The sequence below is a fragment of the Salvelinus sp. IW2-2015 genome, linkage group LG3 (genome assembly GCF_002910315.2).
Source record: "Salvelinus sp. IW2-2015 linkage group LG3, ASM291031v2, whole genome shotgun sequence".
Lineage (NCBI taxonomy): Eukaryota > Metazoa > Chordata > Actinopteri > Salmoniformes > Salmonidae > Salvelinus > Salvelinus sp. IW2-2015.
In genome coordinates this window covers 26678366-26699017 of record NC_036840.1, presented here as the reverse complement: position 1 = coordinate 26699017, position 20652 = coordinate 26678366, and the positions used below count along the sequence as shown (strand labels likewise).

The window sequence follows — 20652 nt, the reverse complement described above, 5'->3', positions numbered from 1 at the left end:
CACTCACTCACTCACTCACTCACTCACTATCACTCACCTCACTCACTCACTCACTCACTCAACTCACTCACTCACTCACATCACTCCACTCACTCACTCACCTCACTCACTCACTCACTCACTACTCACTCACTCACTCACTCACTCACTCACTCACTCACTCACTCCACTCACTCACTCACTCTCACTCACTCACTCAACTCACTCACTCACGTCACTCACTCACTCACTCACTCACTCACTCACTCACTCACTCACTCACTCACTCACTCACTCACTCACTCACTCACTCACTCACTCACTTACTTACTTACTTACTTACTTACTTTACGGACATCATGCCTTGTTCCTCCATCCTTCTCTCTCCCTGTCTCTACGTGTCGGAAGGCAGATTGGGGCACAGGGCTGACACTACAGGGAACCCATAGTGGAGAACTGGTGAGTATATTAGTGTGTTTGTGCCTGACTGTACGTGTTCCTCAGTTTGCTGTTAATATTTTTTGGTTCTGTCTGTATTCTGTGGACGGTTCAAGCCAGTGAGCAGTTGGGAGCCCTTGTTGAGGTGCTGCTCCTCAAACACGGCAGGACGATCCTAGTTGAGTGAATAAGAGCGCCGTCCACGTGACTGGATGGGTGCTGCTATGACAGTGGATTGGATGTTGATACTGTGGTATGTATGTAAGCCACTGCAGTGGTGAACATGGTTGTTGTGTGATTGTGTCAATCAGAAGGGTGTTTGATTGTACGACTCTGTTTGTTTGTCGTTGGTACAGATGCGCAGTTTGTGCTGAAGAGACTTGCTGACAGTGCCATTGACCTGTACGCCATGGTGGTCGTCCTGTTTTGGTATAAAGTAGTACACTGCTACACACATACTCAATCTCTGTCTCTGTACCTCACATGTTCATCATCACACTGTGTGTGTTTGGTAGACTTTGGTAGACTTTAACCCAACCCCTCTGATTCAGAGGGGTTGGGTTAAATGTGGAAGACACATTTTGATTGAATGCATTCAGTTGTGKAACTGACTAGGTTATCCCCTTTCCTTCTTTCCTTTCCCAGGGTGTCATGTTCCCTGAGTCAGGGCTATCCCTCTGCCCAGCATGAGAAGATGTTGTGTGAGAACTGGTATTTTGAGATGTGCAGGTGCAATGTTCTGTCTGATTATAGATAAAGACAAGTACTCCTCTTGCCTTCTCTGCTTCTCACCGTGCTCATTTAACATTCTCCTCTTCTTCTTTTCACTCTCTCTCCTTTCTCTCCTCCCCTCGTCAGGCCCGTGAGAGGATTATGCAGAACATCAAGACTCTGAGCTCCCGCAATGCCGAGCAGATCTTCAAGAACCTGAGGGCCATCTCTACAGTCGTGGTGGAAAACGGAGGAGCGGTCTCCCCTCCGGCTCTGGGCTTCTAAATGCCCCCTCTCATCCCTGTTCTTAGCTCTCCCTCCTCTCTTTATTGCCTCTCCCTCCCTCTTTCCATCTCCCCTTTCCTCTCTCTCTTTGACTACAGCCACACTCTGTTTCTCTTACGTTCCGTCCTCCACCTCTGACCTCCTTCTCGAAACGTTCACCTCTGCTCTGTGCATTCTATATCAGTTATATCATCCGCCATATAGTGCCAAGGGACTGAATATGACACCCAATTCCATCCTGAGAAATGTATACTTGTTTTTATTAATTGGCCAGAGCAATGACAGTACTGTCAATGTGTCTCGAATCTGTAATCCAATGCTGGAACTTGAGGTTGGAGCTCTTAAATGCACCATGAATGTTAAAGCTCATATGTACGTAATGTCAACACGATCGTTCTATGATATATATATGATTGTTCAGCTTAATGTAACACTGCAAGCAAGATGATCTGTTTATCAAATGCTCCGTCCGCATCGCCAGTAAGCTGAATGTGTTAAATTATGTTTATATAATTATTTAAGTCAATGAGACGCAGAGACTTTAAGCATTCCTCCCATAGCCGTTCTATGGATAATTTCAAAGGAATGCTATTTTGTTTAGATACATTGATGTATTGAAAGCTGGGCTTCTATGTGTATCTTCATACCTTTTTGTGTGATTGGTTAGTCCTGCTTAGTTTCAGTCCATATTAATTCATACGGTACATGCAACAACTTAACCCGTTAGGTTATAAAATCTTTGCCTTGGAAACAAATCGCAAAATGCTGTGCAGTACCTCTTTGTGACTTTATATCGAGAAAGTTCTACACGTTAGCTAGAAATTCATATGACTTTCATAATAACTTAAACAGGAAATGTTTTCTGCAGAGTAAATGTGCTGGTAAAGTAATTCCTTCACATCTACCATTACTATAACCAAAGTGCAGCCGTTTCCTCAGCTAAAAATTAATATTAGCTCAATAAACTGTAATAGGGTCTAATCTACCAAAATGACTTCAACTTACATCGAGATATTATGGACATTTTGCTACATAGTTTCTGATGCCCTCGCAGGATTCTTACATGGCTCTTATTTGCCCCGTTCTAACCCCAGAATGTCTGCTAGCCTTACAGTGCCCATTTCAATGCTGTTTTTTACATATTTTGATTGCAAGGAACAACAATATTTAGTATTGTTGTCAGGTACGTACTACATACATATTAAGTGAAGATAATAGTTTTAACTGAGTCATTGGAGAATTGTCAGGTCTTTTGAAACCACACACACACATTTGGCCAGTGCCTGTTCTCATAGCAGTCGCATGATGGTAGACGCCTCTGTAATGTTCAAGGTTCGGAAGGAAATCTCTGTCTTCTGTCTGTCTGCACCAGAATGTAGCATTGGAACATTTCTGCAAACTGAGCTGTCCTGCTAGCTTATTGTCTCTAAGCTTGGCCAGTGCACTGCACCACGTGGCAAAGGAGGTATTGTGATGTGTTGACAAAATAAATACAATGTCTAAACTGAAGTATAGTCACTTGAACTGCCATTTAAAAGTTGTTTGTTTGATAAATGTTACCCTTTGTTATTTATTATATGTTTCCCCACATGTGAAACGGAAAAGGGGGCGGCCATGAAACACCTGGAGGCGAGAGCTAGAAGAAGACAACAAAAGATCCAGCATGGGGTGGAACGAATTGGAGGAGGCTGCCCAGAACAGAGTGCAGAACAGAGTGCGATTCGTCTATGCCTTATGTCACCTGGTGGTACCCCAAGTATTCATAACAGTATAATTCTGTTAGTTTGAGAGAAAGGCCAGGTACACTAACACTTAACCTAAACAAAAAAACATGTTGAGACAAGTCTTCATTAAAAGCAATTTATAGTCCAGGACTAAAACCTTGTGTAATGTGGGTCTGAGCAGGGAAACCCCTCCAGTCCACTCATCTGAACCTTAATCGTAGTTTCACTTCATCAACATCCTRGTTTACCGAACCTAACCAGGCAATTACAGGAATGAGTTGTGGTGTGTGAAGACTGATAATGTGTCGATGTCAAACATTGTCCCCTGCTTCATTCTCTGTGAATGTGCACTACGAATCATAGTTTGGTTGTGTTTTTTCATGTAGGCTCTCTGCTGCACCAGTAATGAGGAACTCTTGCGGTTTGCCGTTGAGAATTTCCCCTTGTCTGAGTGTACAGTGAGCGCCAAGTCTGACAAACTGAAGTGAAGCGAGCTCAACCACAGAGCTGCTACTGCTCCAGATCACATGCTGTTCACAGTATTAACTCTTGTATTACTGAAAATCTGTCACGGGTCCATATGGTGGTGATGGGCAATAATGTTCAATCTGGCTCCTGCTTGAATTAATTGGAGTCTTTTCATTTCAAGTAGTATGTATTGTCTTGACTTTATCTCACAAATAAAGTAATTGCTGCTTCAATTATCATTAAGGAATCAACTTTTGCATAGTAGGCTAAATTGCACAATGCTCATGCAGTCAATTCTGGTGTCTTCTGGGGGATTTGTACTAGCGGAGTAGGCGCAGGGGAGCCACACCCACCCAATGAGATTGCGCAAAAATGCTCTTTACTTGTCTGTTTTCCAAACGAGACATTATTTGCCTTTTTACCTAAATGTGCAAACACCATACGATAAAATTCATAGCAAGCAGTGCACTGGGTTAGTCAGATTTGATGAAATATAACAACAGATTCACTGGAATGACATTCACTCTCATGGGATGGGTTGCCAAAAAGAACTAACTGAAAGCCACACCCCCAATAAGCCACGAAAATGATTGCATTGAGGCATAATGTCACTGTGCTTCTATGGCTATATATACACCATGTCACGGTCTATTTTATTTGTTCATTTAGCACACCAGACAGCTCATAATCCAGTGCCTTTAATACAATCAACACACCTATTTTTTTTGTTTTTGTTTCAATTAGCTTTAAAATGCTACATTTTCTCTCAGCCTCATGGCAAAATGTGTAGAATAGAATGAAATGAGCTATCAAACTATACATTTTCCTCTATTGTAGGAAAAATATATACACTACTGTTCAAAAGTTTGGGGTCACTTAGAAATTTCCTTGTATTTGAAAGAAAAGCACATTTTTTGTCCATTAAAATAACATCAAATTCATCAGAAATAAAGTGTAGACATTGTTAATGTTGTAAATGACTATTGTAGCTGGAAATGGCTGATTTGTTATGGAATATCTACATAGGAGTACAGAGGCCCATTATCAGCAACCATCACTCCTGTGTTCCAATGGCACGTTGTGTTAGCTAACTATGTTGTGTTAGCTAGCAACACAACGCTGTGTACTACTCCCTTCACAGAACAGCGCAAACTGTCTCTAACAAGAATAGAAAGAGGAGTGAGAGGCTCCGGTACACAACTGAGCAAGAGGACAAGTACATTAGAGTGTCTAGTTTGAGAAACAGACGCCTCACAAGTCCTCAACTGGCAGCTTCATTAAATAGAACCCGCAAAACACTAGTCTCAACGTCAACAGTGAAGAGGCGACTCCGGGATGCTGGCCTTCTAGGCAGAGTTCCTCTGTCCAGTGTCTGTGTTCTTTTGCCCATCTTAATCTTTTCTTCTTATTGGCCAGTCTGAGATATGGCTTTTTCTTTGCAACTCTGCCTAGGCCAGCATCTCGGAGTCACCACTTCGCTGTTGACGTTGAGACTGGTGTTTTGCGGGTTATTTTAATGGACAAAGAATTTGCTTTTCTTTCAAAAACAAGGACATTTCTAAGTGACCCCACACTTTGAACGGTAGTGTATATTTTTGGCCCACCCATCAACAAATCTCTGTCTGTGCCACTGTTTTGTACTGTATATTTTCAGTCAAATTAGTCAAATCCTCGTTGGACTCTTCTCTGACACTGTACAGTTAACATAATACAGGTCTGGGGCTGGTATGTTCATAGTGATACCCATTCCTATAAAGTCACTACATCCTGGGTAGAACAGAAGCACTTTCACAGCTTTGTGCAGATGCTGGATATTCAAGTACTGTATGAATGAATCAGCAAAAGAGGGTGAATCCACACTGTATGGATATACAATATGCTCCCAAATGTGTTGTGATGTCTAGTTGCTACACCCTCCATTCCACCAGCGTCTCCATGGCATTCGGGTGGCAGTATCAGTCTGGTACAAAACGTCTTTAGCCCAGCCTATGGAGCACTGGAGACATACTGATGGGTCTGTTACAGGAGTAGTTGAGTTAGTAGTGAGGGCTCCCTCTTCCCTTATACTGGTGTCTGTGGAGGCTCCAGTGAGATGAGTGTCTGGGATGTCAATGTTCTTTCCCTGTGGAAAATAAGCCAAACATGCATCTGAGTAAAACAAGATGTCTCCGAAGCCATGTGATGTTTGTCAGAGACATTATTGTTTCATTTTTTTCAACTATGGTAAGAATAGCTTTGTCTGTAGTCTCACATCCCACATTCTCCAAAACTGAAGTACAAAAAGGGGAAGCAGGAAACACAGCAAATGATAGCTATCAACTTTCTTAACTTTGTCAGAGAATATACAGTATAAAATTAATAAGGTTTTGTGAATAATCCGTACTGTTTCTGGTTGGTCTACACAAGTGAGTATTTAGTCATGCCTATTGTCTTTCAGTATTCATCCATTCATCATTCTCCAAGCCACTGGGCTCGACAAATGAGTGTGCATAAAGTGAGTAACACATTTAGGCATTTCTCTTAACCACAAATATTTCAACACATACCGTGGCTGTGGATGCAGACGAGGCGTCGTGGCACGCACCGTCCACTCGAGAACGCTTTTCAGTTGGCGGGAACAACAAGGGAACCGGCGATGCACCTGCTCCAAGAGTTCCTCTTTACGCAAACCGTAGACGATTGGTGCTATGCACTGCGCCAAACTAAAGAAGGCAAAACTAACCACCGCTGACAGTTCTTTGGTCCCCGGCTGAAGGTGTTCTTGTTTCTGGATAACTATTAGCACAAAGTTGGGGAGGATGTACACAGCGAGTTGAGTAAAGTGCAGGGCGATGGTCTTGCATCCGACACTATTGCGTCGATTTATCACTCCCAACCTTCGCCCCTCAAACAGTATCCTTACATAACTGTACAGAATCAGTATCGTACACACAGATATCAGCAAGATTTTTTTCACTTCACCTTTCTTCAACTGTTCCCGTCCACATTCCCCATTTGGACCAGTGGCGTCCAGCTCCGTCTTGGGGAGCAGAGTGAGGGGAATAACCAGCGCGAGCCCCCACGTCAGTAGTCCAACTAACCAGGGCCAATGCCAGACAGAACTGTACTTCATAGGGTGACAGACAGCAAAATAACGGTCCAGCGCCATAGCAGTGAGAGTCAGGAGTATATTGGACGCGCTGGTGATTAGGACAGTTACCATGGCCACACAGATGGATGCCACCAGCCTGGCGCCGAGGTAAATCTGGAGGTAGAAAACAGAGCACATGCCAAAGTACACCAGAGCTGACATCAACAGGTGAAAAACTAACACAAAGCGCGCATGGCCCCGAAGTCGCTCCTCGCGCACTATAGTCCAGTTAATGACGATGTTGAAGAACGCCAATATTATGAAGGAGACGGTCGACGCACAAACCCGTACATAGGTGTAGTCCTTTACGCCCGTTTCTCCAGTCCCGTTTGGTATCGACATTATCCCTCTTTTGATGCTGGATTTGGGGTATTGGATTTTTTCATCGTGGCCTCTTTCTTCTCATAGTTTCCAACACGTGTAAAAATTGAGTGATCATCTCATCAATCTGAGTACGTCCTCAAGACATTCAATGCAATGGTCTAGTCTGAGTGAGAGACTTCTCTCTCTCTTTCTTACCCCCCCGTCCCCCCCCCCGTCCTCTTTCTCTGTCTGGCTGTTTGTCAATCACAAAGTGAGCGAGTGTGCACAGTGCCTAATGCCCACATTTCAATATAGTACTTTTCCCATCTTCAACTGGAGACTATGCTTTTGGGTATCTAAATAACCAAAACTCATGCTAAACAATAACATTTCTCCATCAACATGTGCTGCTCTGATACAGGATAGGACTTTTACTCTGAGGGGTACAGGCCCTTTATGTTACCACATACATAATTTACTTTATCAATAAACATAACAAATATTCCAATACAATAAATTCAATACAATCACTTTTTAAATTCAATTCAAATTAGGACTAACAGGGGAAGAACATGTGTGACGTTAAGTGACGTGCAAGGCTCTGTTAAGCACGATCCTAAAACAGTTGGGACGTTGCCATCTAGTGCAGTTTTAGCAGAATTACGACCACATATTAGACAGTGCATTCGGAAAGTATTCAGACCCCTTGACTTTTTACACATTTTGTTACATTATAGCGTTATTCTAAAATGGATTCCAAAAATATTTCCTCATTTTCCCCACTACACACTATACCCCATAACGAAAAAAACGAAAACAGTTCAAAAAATAAAAATAAAAAACAGAAATAAGTATTCAGACCCTTTTCTTTGAGACTCGAAATTGAGCTCAGGTACATCCTGTTTTCATTGATGATCCTTGAGATGTTTCTACAACTTGATTGGAGTCCACCTGTGGTAAATTAAATTGATTGGACATTATTTGGAAGGGCACACACCTGCTACATAAGGTCCCACAGTTGACAGTGCATGTCAGAGCAAAAGAGGCACAGATGTGGGGAAGGGCACTGAAAAAATGTCTGCAGCATTGAAGGTTCACAAGAACACAATAGACTCCATAATTCTTGAATTGAATGCACTCTACATTGATAAATGGCTACGACAAGTTGTCATCTATCGACAGATATATGTAGTATATAATTGAGATTTGTCTGTCAGAAGAGCGCAAACGGTCCCAGTTCCATTGATTGATATACAATTTTGATGTGACTGATTAATTTGCGCTCCCTATTGATTACAGTAGAACAAGCTAATCAATTCCAGGCTTGAGTGACCATTTGGTAAATATGGGTGCGTGTGTATTTTATAAGGTACTAATTTAGTAAAATACAAGTAATCTGAACACAAGTGTGACGTGTGTGTAGCGAGTAACTTTTATGTATTGGTCTTCAAAATATCAAGGACTTATTGCAGGATATTGATTATGAATGTGGATACCTGAAAGCGGTATTTTGACACATAACCAACAATAAAATAAAAAAACAGGAAGCAGCAACACTATCATTTTCAATGTATGTTTTATGACTATAAATTGTACTTTTACCATACTTTTTCAACATGATTTTACTTTATCAGGTCAAATGAACCCAAAAACGTGCTATGATTTATTGATTTTGAAGATATTACTCGTGAAAATAGGACCCTAACAATTATAATATGAGTATGTATTATATCCGAATAATATCGTCCTGATATCCACCAAAATGTGACTGGACACACAATAATTAAAGTACTCCGAAAGGTTTTTTGCTACAATATGGTGGATTTAGGCAGAGACAAAAGTGTAACCTATGCCAACTTTTGTAATAGGAACCGATTTTCCAGCTTTCCGCAATGACCTTATAGATGTGATCATCGGTTCTTTGGAATAGCCTGCTGCACACAGTTGTTCACTCTGCTGCAACCAGTGTCCACCCTTTCTCTACACAGGCTGTAGTTGTTTACCAAGAAAGGTAAGACTACAAATTCCGTAAATGTATATTAATGTATTAAAGAGTACGTTCTTTCATATCGCATGACTTATTAACGGCTTTTTGTTTAAATCGAATGAGATGAGTTTATACTTTTCCCACTAGAAACCGGAACTATTGGATTAGAGATGGATATAAACTTTAACAGTTATTTAGAAAATAAGTGTTCCTGGTTGGTTGCATTTTATTTACAAAATATTCAAGATTCGACAAGATAAGCGATATAAATGAAGAAGCACGTTTTGTTTTTCAACAGTTTTTATTTTTCGTATGAATGTATTATTCAATATGAATGTTCGACATTATTTGATACAGGCACAGGTCAATGTTTGCAGCAACAACAAAACATTTTTGGAAATGTTAAACATGTATTTTATATAAATACATTACTATAAACATTATTTAAGTTAGAAATGATTATTGTTCAAGATAGTAGTTAACCATTTAACATGCAAATGTATAATATCTAACTACATCATTTCATGCATTTAAACGCCCTTATCAGCCCAGTACATCTCTCTCCCCACTAAATGTAAGCTCTTCTCTTCCTCCCCTCCCTTCCTTCCTTTCTCCTGCTCCCCTGTCTTACTTCCCTCTCTCTCTCTCTCTCTCTTCTTTCCTCATTCCCTACCTCCTTGGGTGTGGTGTGGTGTAGCCATGGCTGTCCAGCAGCAGATCACCACTGTAACCACCACCCAGAGCTCAGGCCAATGGAGCACAGGACTGTTTGACTGCTGCTCTGACATGGGCACATGTAAGTCACATCGAGTCACTTCCATAATATGCTCATCTCCAAACCCAGAACCAAATCTAGATGTATGTTTTATTTTGAAATGTATATTTCTATTATTATTATTTGTTTGATTAATTCAGAGTAGGCCTACACATTCATTATACAGTTCAATTGAAAAAGGAAAACTGCAGGCCTACCCGGGGAGGGGTCTGAGCTGTGTTTTCCTGTGCGAATCTAACATTTACTGGAAGGGCCATGGGGGGGTGGAGGGTGGAGGGTCAAGGAGAACCCGATTGGAGAATTACAAACACAAAGCCAGAGCTAAGGGTTTGACGTCATCGGGAACCATGGAGACCAAGGGGGCTGCGCTCCAGGAATGTCAATAAAAGGGAGACAGACACCAGATAACGAATGTACAGCGTTACAGGGAGTGTTGACAATTTACCACCGTGTTGACAAGCACAGTGGCTAGGAAAAACTCCCTAGAAAGGCCAAAACCTAGGAAGAAACCTAGAGAGGAACCAGGCTATGAGGGGTGGCCAGTCCTCTTCTGGCTGTGCCGGGTGGAGATTATAACAGAACATGGCCAAGATGTTCAAATGTTCATAAATGACCAGCATGGTCAAATAATAATAATCACAGTAGTTGTCGAGGGTGCAACAAGTCAGTACCTCAGGAGTAAATGTCAGTTGGCTTTTCATAGCCGATCATTAAGAGTATCTCTACCGCTCCTGCGGTCTCTAGAGAGTTGAAAACAGCAGGTCTGGGACAGGTAGCACGTCCGGTGAACAGGTCAGGGTTCCATAGCCACAGGCAGAACAGTTGAAACTGGAGCATGGTCCTAGGGCTCAGGTCCACCGAAAGAGAAAAATAAAGAGAGAGAGAGAGATTTAGAGAGAGTTTACTTAATTACACACAGGACACCGGATAAGACAGGAGAAATACTCCAGATATAACAGACTGACCCTAGCCCCCCGACACAAACTACTGCAGCATAAATACTGGATGCTGAGACAGGAGGGGTCAGGAGACACTGTGGCCCCATCCAATGATACCCCGGACAGGGCCAAACAGGCAGGATATAACCCCACCCACTTTGCCAAAGCACGGCCCCCACACCAAACTAGAGGGATATCTTCAACCACCAACTTACCATCCTGAGACAAGGCCGAGTATATCCCACAAAGATCTCCGCCACGGCACAACCCAAGGGGGGGCGCCAACCTACCTCTAGCAACTTACCCTGAAAATTAGTTGGCAACACTGGTTACAGGGAGGGATAGAGTTTGTTTCATTATGACATTTCACATGAACATCACTGCCCGCCCGCTCATTAAACGGGATACGGCAGCAGATTGACGAGGTCATGGGATATTGAAATCAGGCTAATTATTGGGTTCTGAATGAAAGTTGAAAATAAGTCATTTATAGACATCTATGTTTAGGCCAAATCAAGGCTGGTCCAGATCGGACCAAAAACCAATGTCCATGGATGTGGAAATCATGGCCGGTCCGGAACTGCATAAAAAAAAGACGTCCAAAAGGCGTTGGTGTCAGTCCGTGCTTACTGAGATGTAGCCTACGGTGTTGCCTGAAATTGAATTGTATGAATTCCCATCTATGTGGGAAGTCTACCATTTGTAAAACCCCAAAAACAACATCCAGACAGGACCAACAAAAATATGTCCCTAAGTCATCAGCTCGTGGTCACGTAGGCCCACAGTTTGTAAAACGTGCCATTGCGTTGGCTTTATTAGTCCTGATTCCAGTGACTAATCAATTTGGTCATTTAAGCTCTGAATATCAGCTACACAAGCAGGAGCCTATTAGCAGGAGCCTATTAGCAGGAGCCTATTAGCAAGCCTATTTGCAATGTATTTACACAGCGGGAAATGCAGGAGTATTATGTTTTGCTATGATCAGCTTGTCAAAAATGGACAGATACAAACTTGAAACCACTGATCAATGGGGTGACAATGGGGTGAAACTCCTGGACAACAGTTGTGATTGTCCATTCCATATTGTCCATTTTACTTTTACCTGTCCTGTTTTTAGGATATGTTTGTTAATCCAGAAAATACATATTTTCAATGTCTGTAAAATATGAATTTTCAACATCAGGAAAATAAGTATTTTCAATGTCATGGAAAGTTTATTTTAAACACGGAAAATACCTTTTCACCTTTCATTCAGAACCTAAATTGGACCTAACTTCAACGTCTGGAAAATACAGTTGAAGTTGGAAGTTTACATACACCTTAGCCAAATACATTTAAACTCAGTTTTTCACAATTCCTGACATTTAATCCTAATAAAAATTCCCTGTCTTAGGTCAGTTAGGATCACCACTTTATTTTAAGAATGTGAAATGTCAGAATAATAGTAGAGAGAATGATTTATTTCAGCTTCTATTTCTGTCATCACATTCCCAGTGGGTCAGAAGTTTACATACACTCAATTGGTATTTGGTAGCATTGCTTTTAAATTGTTTAACTTGGGTCAAACGTTTCGGGTAGCCTTCCACAAGTTCCCCACAAAAAGTTGGGTGAATTCTGGCCCATTCCTCCTGACAGAGCTGGTGTAACTGAGTCAGGTTTGTAGGCCTTCTTGCTCGCACACGCTTTTTCAGTTCTGCTCACACATTTTCTATAGGATTGAGGTCAGGGCTTTGTGATGGCCACTCCAATACCTTGACTTTGTTGTCCTTATGACATTTTGCCACAACTTTGGAAGTATGCTTGGGGTCATTGTCCATTTGGAAGACCCATTTGCAACCAAGCTTTAACTTCCTGACTGATGTCTTGAGATGTTGCTTCAATATATCCAAATAATTTTCATGAATGCTTTAAAAATATCTATATATTTATTACTTTCCAAATAAATGTTATATTTCCATGGAATGACATGGGTAGCCATGAGAAAGAACCCCCCCCCCCAATAGTGATCGAGGATCGCTATGGTGTGCAATCGGGCGATGTAGGCTTGTACACAATCGCCCAACCACAATTGCCCAACCTTGTTTTAGGAACATCAGGCAGGATTTAGGCCTCCAACTGCCTAGCCAGCTGTAGCTCAATCTTGGGTGCAATGATCATGTTCCCGCACTGACTGACTGTGTGGAGGCTCATTGATTTAACGTTATGCTAGCCTACATGATACACTAGTAAAGTAATAAAATATATAGCTGTCGGCTATATTAGCCACAACTTACCGTTCTTTGTGCAGCTTCAAATGTCGATCAAAGTTGGAAATTGTTGTGCCTCCGTCTGTCATTTTCTTCCCGCATGTTTTGCAAGTTGCAATATGTTTTTTGTTGATAGAGTCGTCTTTATATCCGAAAATAATACTTTTGGGTATCATCTTTCCAAGGTGTCCATCTGAATTCACACGCCGACGTTCTTCTGCACTGCCACGCACAACTTTTTCTCAGCTGGCATAATTTGATTGGCTAATGTCCGATTCAAACTGTAATCCGTTAAATGAAGAGTTGATGCACTGCACACTTTTTTTTAATAGCATCATTTTTTATATTTGGGCTCGGGGAGGGTATCAAGTCAGGTCGAGTCATAAGGCTCAAGTCCAAGTCAAGTCACGAGTCATTGGTGTTAAAGTCAAGTTCAGTTGCAAGTCATCATATTTGTGACTTGAGTCTGACTCGAGTCCAAGACATGTGACTTGAGTCCACACCTCTGGGGCTTTGTGATTGCCACTCCAATACCTTGACTTTGTTGTCCTTCTGCCATTTTTCCACAACTTTGTAAGTAAGCTTGGGGTCATTGTCCATTTGGAAGACCCATTTGCAACCAAGCTTTAACTTCCTGACTGATGTCTTGAGATGTTGCTTCAATATATCCACATAATTTTCCTGCCTCATGATGTAATCTATTTTGTGAAGTGCACCAGTCCCTTCTGCAGCAAAGCACCTCCACAACATGATGCTGCCACCCCGTGCTTCACGGTTCGGATGGTGTTCTTCAGCTTGCAAGCATCCCCCTTTTTCCTCCAAACATAACGATGGTCATTATGGCCAAACAGATCTATTTTTGTTTCATCAGACCATCAGACGGCTCCAAAAAGTACAATCTTTGTCCCCAAGTGCAGTTGCAAACCGTAGTCTGGCTTTTTTATGGCGGTTTTGGAGTAGTGGCTTCTTCCTTGCTGAGCGGCCTTTCAGGTTATGTCGATATAGGACTCGTTTTACTGTGGATATACATACTTTTCTGTATCTAGATACTCAAGCATCTCCACAAGGTCCTTTGCTGTTGTTCTGAGATTGATTTGCACTTTTCACACCAAAGTATGTTCATCTCTAGGAGGCAGAACGCGTCTCCTTCCTGAGCGGTATGACGGCTGTTTATACTTGCGTACTATTGTTTGTACAGATGAACGTGGTACCTTCAGGCGTTTGGAAATTGATCCCAAGGATGAACCAGACAAGTCTTGGCAATTTTTTTTGATTTTCCCATGATGTCAAGCAAAGAGGCACTGAGTTTGAAGGTGGGCCTTGAAATACATCCACAGGTACACATCCTATTGACTCAAATGATGTCAATTAGCCTATCAGAAGCTTCTAAAGCCATGACATCATTTTCTGGAATTTTCCAAGCTGTTTAAAGGCACAGTCAACTTAGTGTATGTAAACTTCTGACCCATTGGAATTGTGATACAGTGAGTTATAAGTGAAATAATCTGTCTGTAAACAATTGTTGGAAAAATAACTTGTGTCATGCACAAAGTAGATGTCCTAACCGACTTGCCAAAACTAGAGTTTGTTAACAAGGTGTCACACCCTGGCCTTAGTATTCTTTGTTTTCTTTATTATTTTAGTTAGGTCAGGGTGTGACATGGGGAATGTATGTGTTTTTGTAGTGTCTAGGGTGGTTGTATGGTTTAGGGGGTTAAATAGAGTAGATGGGTTTGTGTTTAGTATAGGTGTCTAGCTGTGTCTATGGTGCCTGAATGGTTCTCAATCAGAGACAGATGTCATTAATTGTTCTCTGATTGGGAGCCATATTTAAGGCAGCCATAGGCACTAGGTTAATGTGGGTAATTGTGTGTGTGTGTGTGTGTGTTGTGTGTGTGTGTGTGTGTGTGTGTGTGTGGTGTGTGGTGTGTGTGTGTGTGTTGTGTGTGTTGTGTGTGGTGTGTGGTGTGTGTGGTGTGTGTGTGTGTGTGTGTGTTGTGTGTGTGTGTGTGTGCACCTACGTCATTAGCTTCACGATTCGTTTGTTGTTTTGTTTCAGTTTGTTATAGTGTTTGTTGTGTGTTTTTTTCCCTTTCTCTGCAATAAAATAATGTATTTTGCACACGCTGCGCCTTGGTCCACTTTCTCTCAGCAAGACGATCGTGACACAAGGAATGTGTGGAGTGGTTGAAAACGAGTTTTAATGACTCCAACCTAAGTGTATGTAATCTTCCAACTTTAACTGTATGTATTTTAGACATATTTTCAACATAATTTTGCTTACTGAGACTATTCTAGTTTTGCTTGGGGCGCATATATTGGTATCGCCTATTGCGGCCCTGATGAACATCGACAGTGAACAGGAGAGAACTGAAATCATTTGATGCCATCCCTGCCTTACAATTATTGTGTATTCATTAGTCGGTTGCAGCGGTATAAAGTACTAAAGTAAAAATCTTTACTCCATACAATTTCCCCGACACCAAAAAGTACGTTTTGAATGCATAGCAGGACAGGAAAACTGCCCAATTCACGCACTTATCAAGAGAACATCCCTGGTCATCCCTACTGCCTCTGATCTGGCGGACTAACCTAACACACGTGCTTAGTTTGTAAATTATGTCTGAGTGTGGAGTGTGCCCCTGGCTATCCTGAAAGAAATATAAAACAAGAAAATTGGTCCGTCGGGTTTGCTTAATATAAGGAATTTGAAATGATTTCTACTTTTTCTTTTACGTTTGATACTTAAGTATATTTTAGCAATTACATCTAAACTCAGCAAAAGAAGAAACGTCCTGTCACTGTCAACTGCGTTTATTTTCAGCAAACTTAACATGTGTAAATATTTGTATGAACATAACAAGATTCATCAACTGAGACATAAACTGAACAAGTTCCACAGACATGTGACTAACAGAAATTGAATAATGTGTCCCTGAACAAAGGGGGGGTCAAAATCAAAAGTAACAGTCAGTATCTGGTGTGGCCACCAGCTGCATTAAGTACTGGAGTGCATCTCTTCTTCATGGACTGCACCAGATTTGCCAGTTCTTGCTGTGAGATGTTACCCCACTCTTCCACCAAGGCACCTGCAAGTTCCCGGACATTTCTGGGGGGAATGGCCCTAGCCCTCACCCTCCAATCCAACAGGTCCCAGATGTGCTCAATGGGATTGAGATTCGGGCTCTTCGCTGGCCACGGCAGAACACTGACATGACAGGAAATCACGCACAGAACGAGCAGTATGGCTGGTGGCATTGTCATGCTGGAGGGTCATGTCAGGATGAGCCTGCAGAAAGGGTACCGCATGAGGGAGGAGGATGTCTTCCCTGTAACGCACAGCATTGAGATTGCCTGCAATGACAGCAAGCTTAGTCCGATGATGCTGTGACACACCGCCCCAGACCATGACGGACTCTCCACCTCCAAATCGATCCTGCTCCAGAGTACAGGCCTCGGTGTAACGCTCATTCCTTCGACAATAAACGCGAATCCGACCATCACCCCTGGTGAGACAAAACCGCGACTTGTCAGTGAAGAGCACTGTTTGCCAGTCCTGTCTGGTCCAGCGACGGTGGGTTTGTGCCCATAGGCGACATTGTTGCCGGTGAGGTCTGGTGAGGACCTGCCTTACAACAGGCCTACAAGCCCTCAGTCCAGCCTCTCTCAGCCTATTGCGGACAGTCTGAGCACTGATGGAGGGATTGTGCATTCCTGGTGTAACTCAGGCAGTTGTCATTGCCATCCTGTACCTGTCCCGCAGGTGTGATGTTCGGATGTACCGATCCTGTGCAGGTGTTGTTATACGTGGTCTGCCACTGCGAGGACGATCAGCTGTCCGTCCTGTCTCCCTATAGTGCTGTCTTAGCGCTCTCACAGTACAGACATTGCAATGTATTGCCCTGGCCACATCTGCAGTCCTCATGCCTCCTTGCAGCATGCCTAAGGCACGTTCACGCAGATGAGCAGGGACCCTGGGCATCTCTTCTCGGTGTTTTCAGAGTCAGTAGAAAGGACTCTTTAGTGTCCTAAGTTTTCATAACGGTGACCTTAATTTCCTACCGTCTGTAAGCTGTTAGTGTCTTAACGACCGTTCACAGGTGCATGTTCATGAATTGTTTAGGGTTCATTGAACAAGCATGGGAAACAGTGTTTAAACCTTTACAATGAAGATCTGTGAAGTTATTTGTATTTTTACAAATTATCTTTGAAAGACAGGGTCCTGAAAAAGGGATGTTTTTTTTTTTGCTGATTTGCTTTTGATAATTAAGTATATTTAAAACCAAATAGTTTTGACTTTTACTCAAGTAGTTTATTTTACTGGGTGACTCACTTTTACTTGATCATTTTCTATTTAGGTATCTTTACTTCACAAGTATGATTTTTTTAAACTTTTCCCACCACTGTTCGGTTGATGGTTGATGGTTTTCCGTTATTGATCTGTAGTTGTTGAGAGCTCTCTAGAGAGCTGGAGAGTGAAAAAAAGTTGAGAGTTGAGATCTGACTCACTCTGTCTCAACCATACCCAGCACTTAGTGGTGGGACTGAGGGAAAGAGGAGAGGCTAAGTGGGAGGAAGTGGGAGAAATGAGAGAGGAATTAAGATGAGGTATTATACACAGTTGATGTCGGAAGTTTACATACACCTTAGCCAAATACATTTAAACTCAGCTTTTCACAATTCCTGACATTTAATCCTAGTAAAAATTCCCTGTCTTAGGTTAGTTAGGATCACCACTATTTTTAAGAATATGAAATGTCAGAATATAGTAGAGAGAATGATTTATTTCAGCTTTTATTTCTTTCATCCATCACATTCTCAGTGGGTCTGGAACGTTCTTCGTCAGGCGAAAGAGAGGAGGACCAAAATGCAGCGTGATGATTATCCATTTTAATAGAATACTTTAAACAACGAACAAAAACAATAAACTGACAAAATGAACGAAGACGAAACAGTCCCGTAACGTGACACACAGAACACAGAAACACAGTAACAGGAACATACAAAGCAAACTATGGTCAGGGCGTGACAGGGTCAGAAGTTTGTATATACTCAATTAGTATTTGGTAGCATTGCCTTCAAATGTTTAACTTGGGTCAAGCGTTTCGGGTAGCCTTCCACAAGCTCCCCACAATAAATTGGGTGAATTTTGGCCCATTCCTCCTGACAGAGCTGGTGTAGCTGAGTCAGGTTTGTAGGCCTCCTTGCTCGAACACACTTTTTCAGTTCTGCCCACACATTTTCTATAGGATTGAGGTCAGGGCTTTGTGATGGCCACTCCAATACCTTGACTTTGTTGTCCTTATGACATTTTTCCACAACTTTGGAAGTATGCTTGGGGTCATTGTCCATTTGGAAGACCCATTTGCAACCAAGCTTTAACTTCCTGACTGATGTCTTGAGATGTTGCTTCAATATATCCAAATAATTTTCCTCCCTAATGATGCCATCTATTTTGTGAAGTGCACCAGTCCCTCCTGCAGCAAAGCACCCCCACAACATGATGCTGCCACCCCCATGCTTCACGGTTGGATGGTGTTCTTTGGCTTGCAAGCCTCCCCCTTTTTCTCCAACCATAACGATGGTCATTATGGCCAAACAGTTCTATTTTTGTTTCATCAGATCGGAGGACATTTCTCCAAAAAGTACGATCTTTGTCCATGTGCAGTTGCAAACCGCAGTCTGGCTTTTTTATGGCAGTTTTGGAGCAGTGTCTTCTTCCTTGCTGAGCGGCCTTTCAGGTTATGTCGATATAGGACTCGTTTTACTGTGGATATAGATACTTTTGTACCTGTTTCCTCCAGCGTCTTCACAAGGTCCTTTGCTGTTGTTCTAGAGATTGATTTGCACTTTTCGCACCAAAGTACATTAATCTCTAGGGACAGAACGAGTCTCCATCCTGATCGGTATGACGGCTGCGTGGTCCCATGGTGTTTATACTGTACAGATGAACGTGGTACCTTCAGGCGTTTGGAAATTGCTCTAAGGTGAACCAGACTTGTGGAGGTCAAAAAAAAAAAAATCTGAGGACTTGGCTGATTTCTTTTGATTTTCCCATGATATCAAGCAAAGAGGCACCGAATTTGAAGGTGTGCCTTGAAATACATCCACAGGTACACCTCCAATTGACTCAAATGATGTCAATTAGCCTATCAGAAGCTTCTAAAGCCATGACACCATTTTCTGGAATTTACCAAGCTGTTTAAAGGCACAGTCAACTTAGTGTATGTAATCTTCTGACCCACTGGAATTGTGATACAGTGAGTTATAAGTGAAATAATCTGTTTGTAAACAATTGTTGGAAAAATAACTTGTTCATGCACAAAGTAGATGTCCTAACCGACTTGCCAAAACTATAGTTTGTTAACAAGAAATTTGTGGAGTGTTTGAAAAACGAGTTTTAATGACTTCAACCTAAGTGTATGTAAACTTCCGACTTCAACTGCATGTGTTGAAATAAGTTTATTTACATACATTTTTGTATAGTTTTACCTCTATTTTCACACGGAACAAAAGTTTGTTTCCTCACGTTGTAATCCACTGCATATGAATCATCAAGTATTACATACTTATTACATAATACTATGATGACCTTGAATTGTGCCCCCCCCCCCCCCCCCCCCAGGTTGCTGTGCACCTGGTGCTTCCCCTGTTTTCAGTGTCAGACGGCCTCCCACTACGGCTGGTGTGTCTGTATGCCCCTGCTGGACCCATGTGCCTTCATGGCTGTCTCCTGCGCATGCGCTCCTCCATGAGAGAGCGCTATGGCATCCAGGTACAGTACGAGCCCTGGGAGAGGTAGGGTGGGGTGGGTGGGATGGGTTGGGAAAGAGCGTAGATGGAGGCGGGGAAGCGGGGAGGGGAGGTGGGTGTGGACAGAGGGTGCAGGGGCAGGTGGGTGGTACCCACAGCACCTCTTATTTACCCTTCTGAGGGAAATGGTGTTGGAAACTATCAGACGTTTGAGGTGTTAAGAAATATCATTGGTGTGCTTGGACATGTTGTTGTTCTTAGTGTTGTCAGTGCCTTGATTCCCCTTTAAATATAACGCTAAAAATGGTATTAACTACAACCGTATCTCTCCTTCTTCCTGAACTTTTCTATACGCCTTATTCTTCTCTCCACCTCTATCCTTATCCTCCTTTTAACTCTGTCCTCTTGGCATGTTCTTGTCCTCTGCTTTCATTTTCTATCCATCTCTCCTTCTGTCTTCCCCTCTCAGGGTTCGACCTGTGTGGACGTCGGGTTGGTGTGTTGCTGCTACGTCTGTGCCTGGTGCCAGATGGTCGTGAGGTTAAGACGCGGACCACATCAGGCATCCAGCAGGTTCACGTGGTCACCCAACAGCTTCACGTGGCTTAGGACCCCGAAAGAGAGTGGTAACTAGATGCCAAGCAAGAAGTGCAATTTCATCAGAAATGTTGAGCAAGTGCTTTAACTTTTTGTTCCTTATCTTGTGTGACGGTTAACATAGGGCGTACTGTTTGCATTTATTGTTTGAAAAAGAACACAATTCCATAATTTTGCTATCATGGCCGAATAGTGACGTCCAAGAAAGAAGGCCATGCATAATATACCACTCCAATCTATAGCAACCATACTGTGTGTTGAATGTACTGTATACTTCAGATGTGTCTTTAGGAGAGAAATGTTTTACCATTATTATGT

The 20652-nt window shown here is 42.3% G+C and overlaps 1 protein-coding gene and 1 pseudogene across 1 annotated transcript; one reads left to right on the top strand and one right to left on the bottom strand.

The window, feature by feature from the left end:
• Window positions 1–5340: 5340 nt before the first annotated feature.
• LOC111981392 (olfactory receptor 4E1) lies at window positions 5341–7175 on the bottom strand. The gene is made up of 2 exons (XM_024012629.2): window positions 6152–7175; window positions 5341–5727 (listed from the first exon to the last, which is right to left on the bottom strand). Exons 1-2 carry the CDS (start codon window positions 7075–7077, stop codon window positions 5667–5669), a joined length of 987 nt encoding a protein of 328 aa, XP_023868397.1. The 5' UTR covers window positions 7078–7175; the 3' UTR covers window positions 5341–5666.
• A 1755-nt stretch (window positions 7176–8930) lies between these two features.
• The window catches only part of LOC111953907 (cornifelin homolog A-like), a 16663-nt pseudogene continuing 4941 nt past the window's right edge, over window positions 8931–20652 (top strand).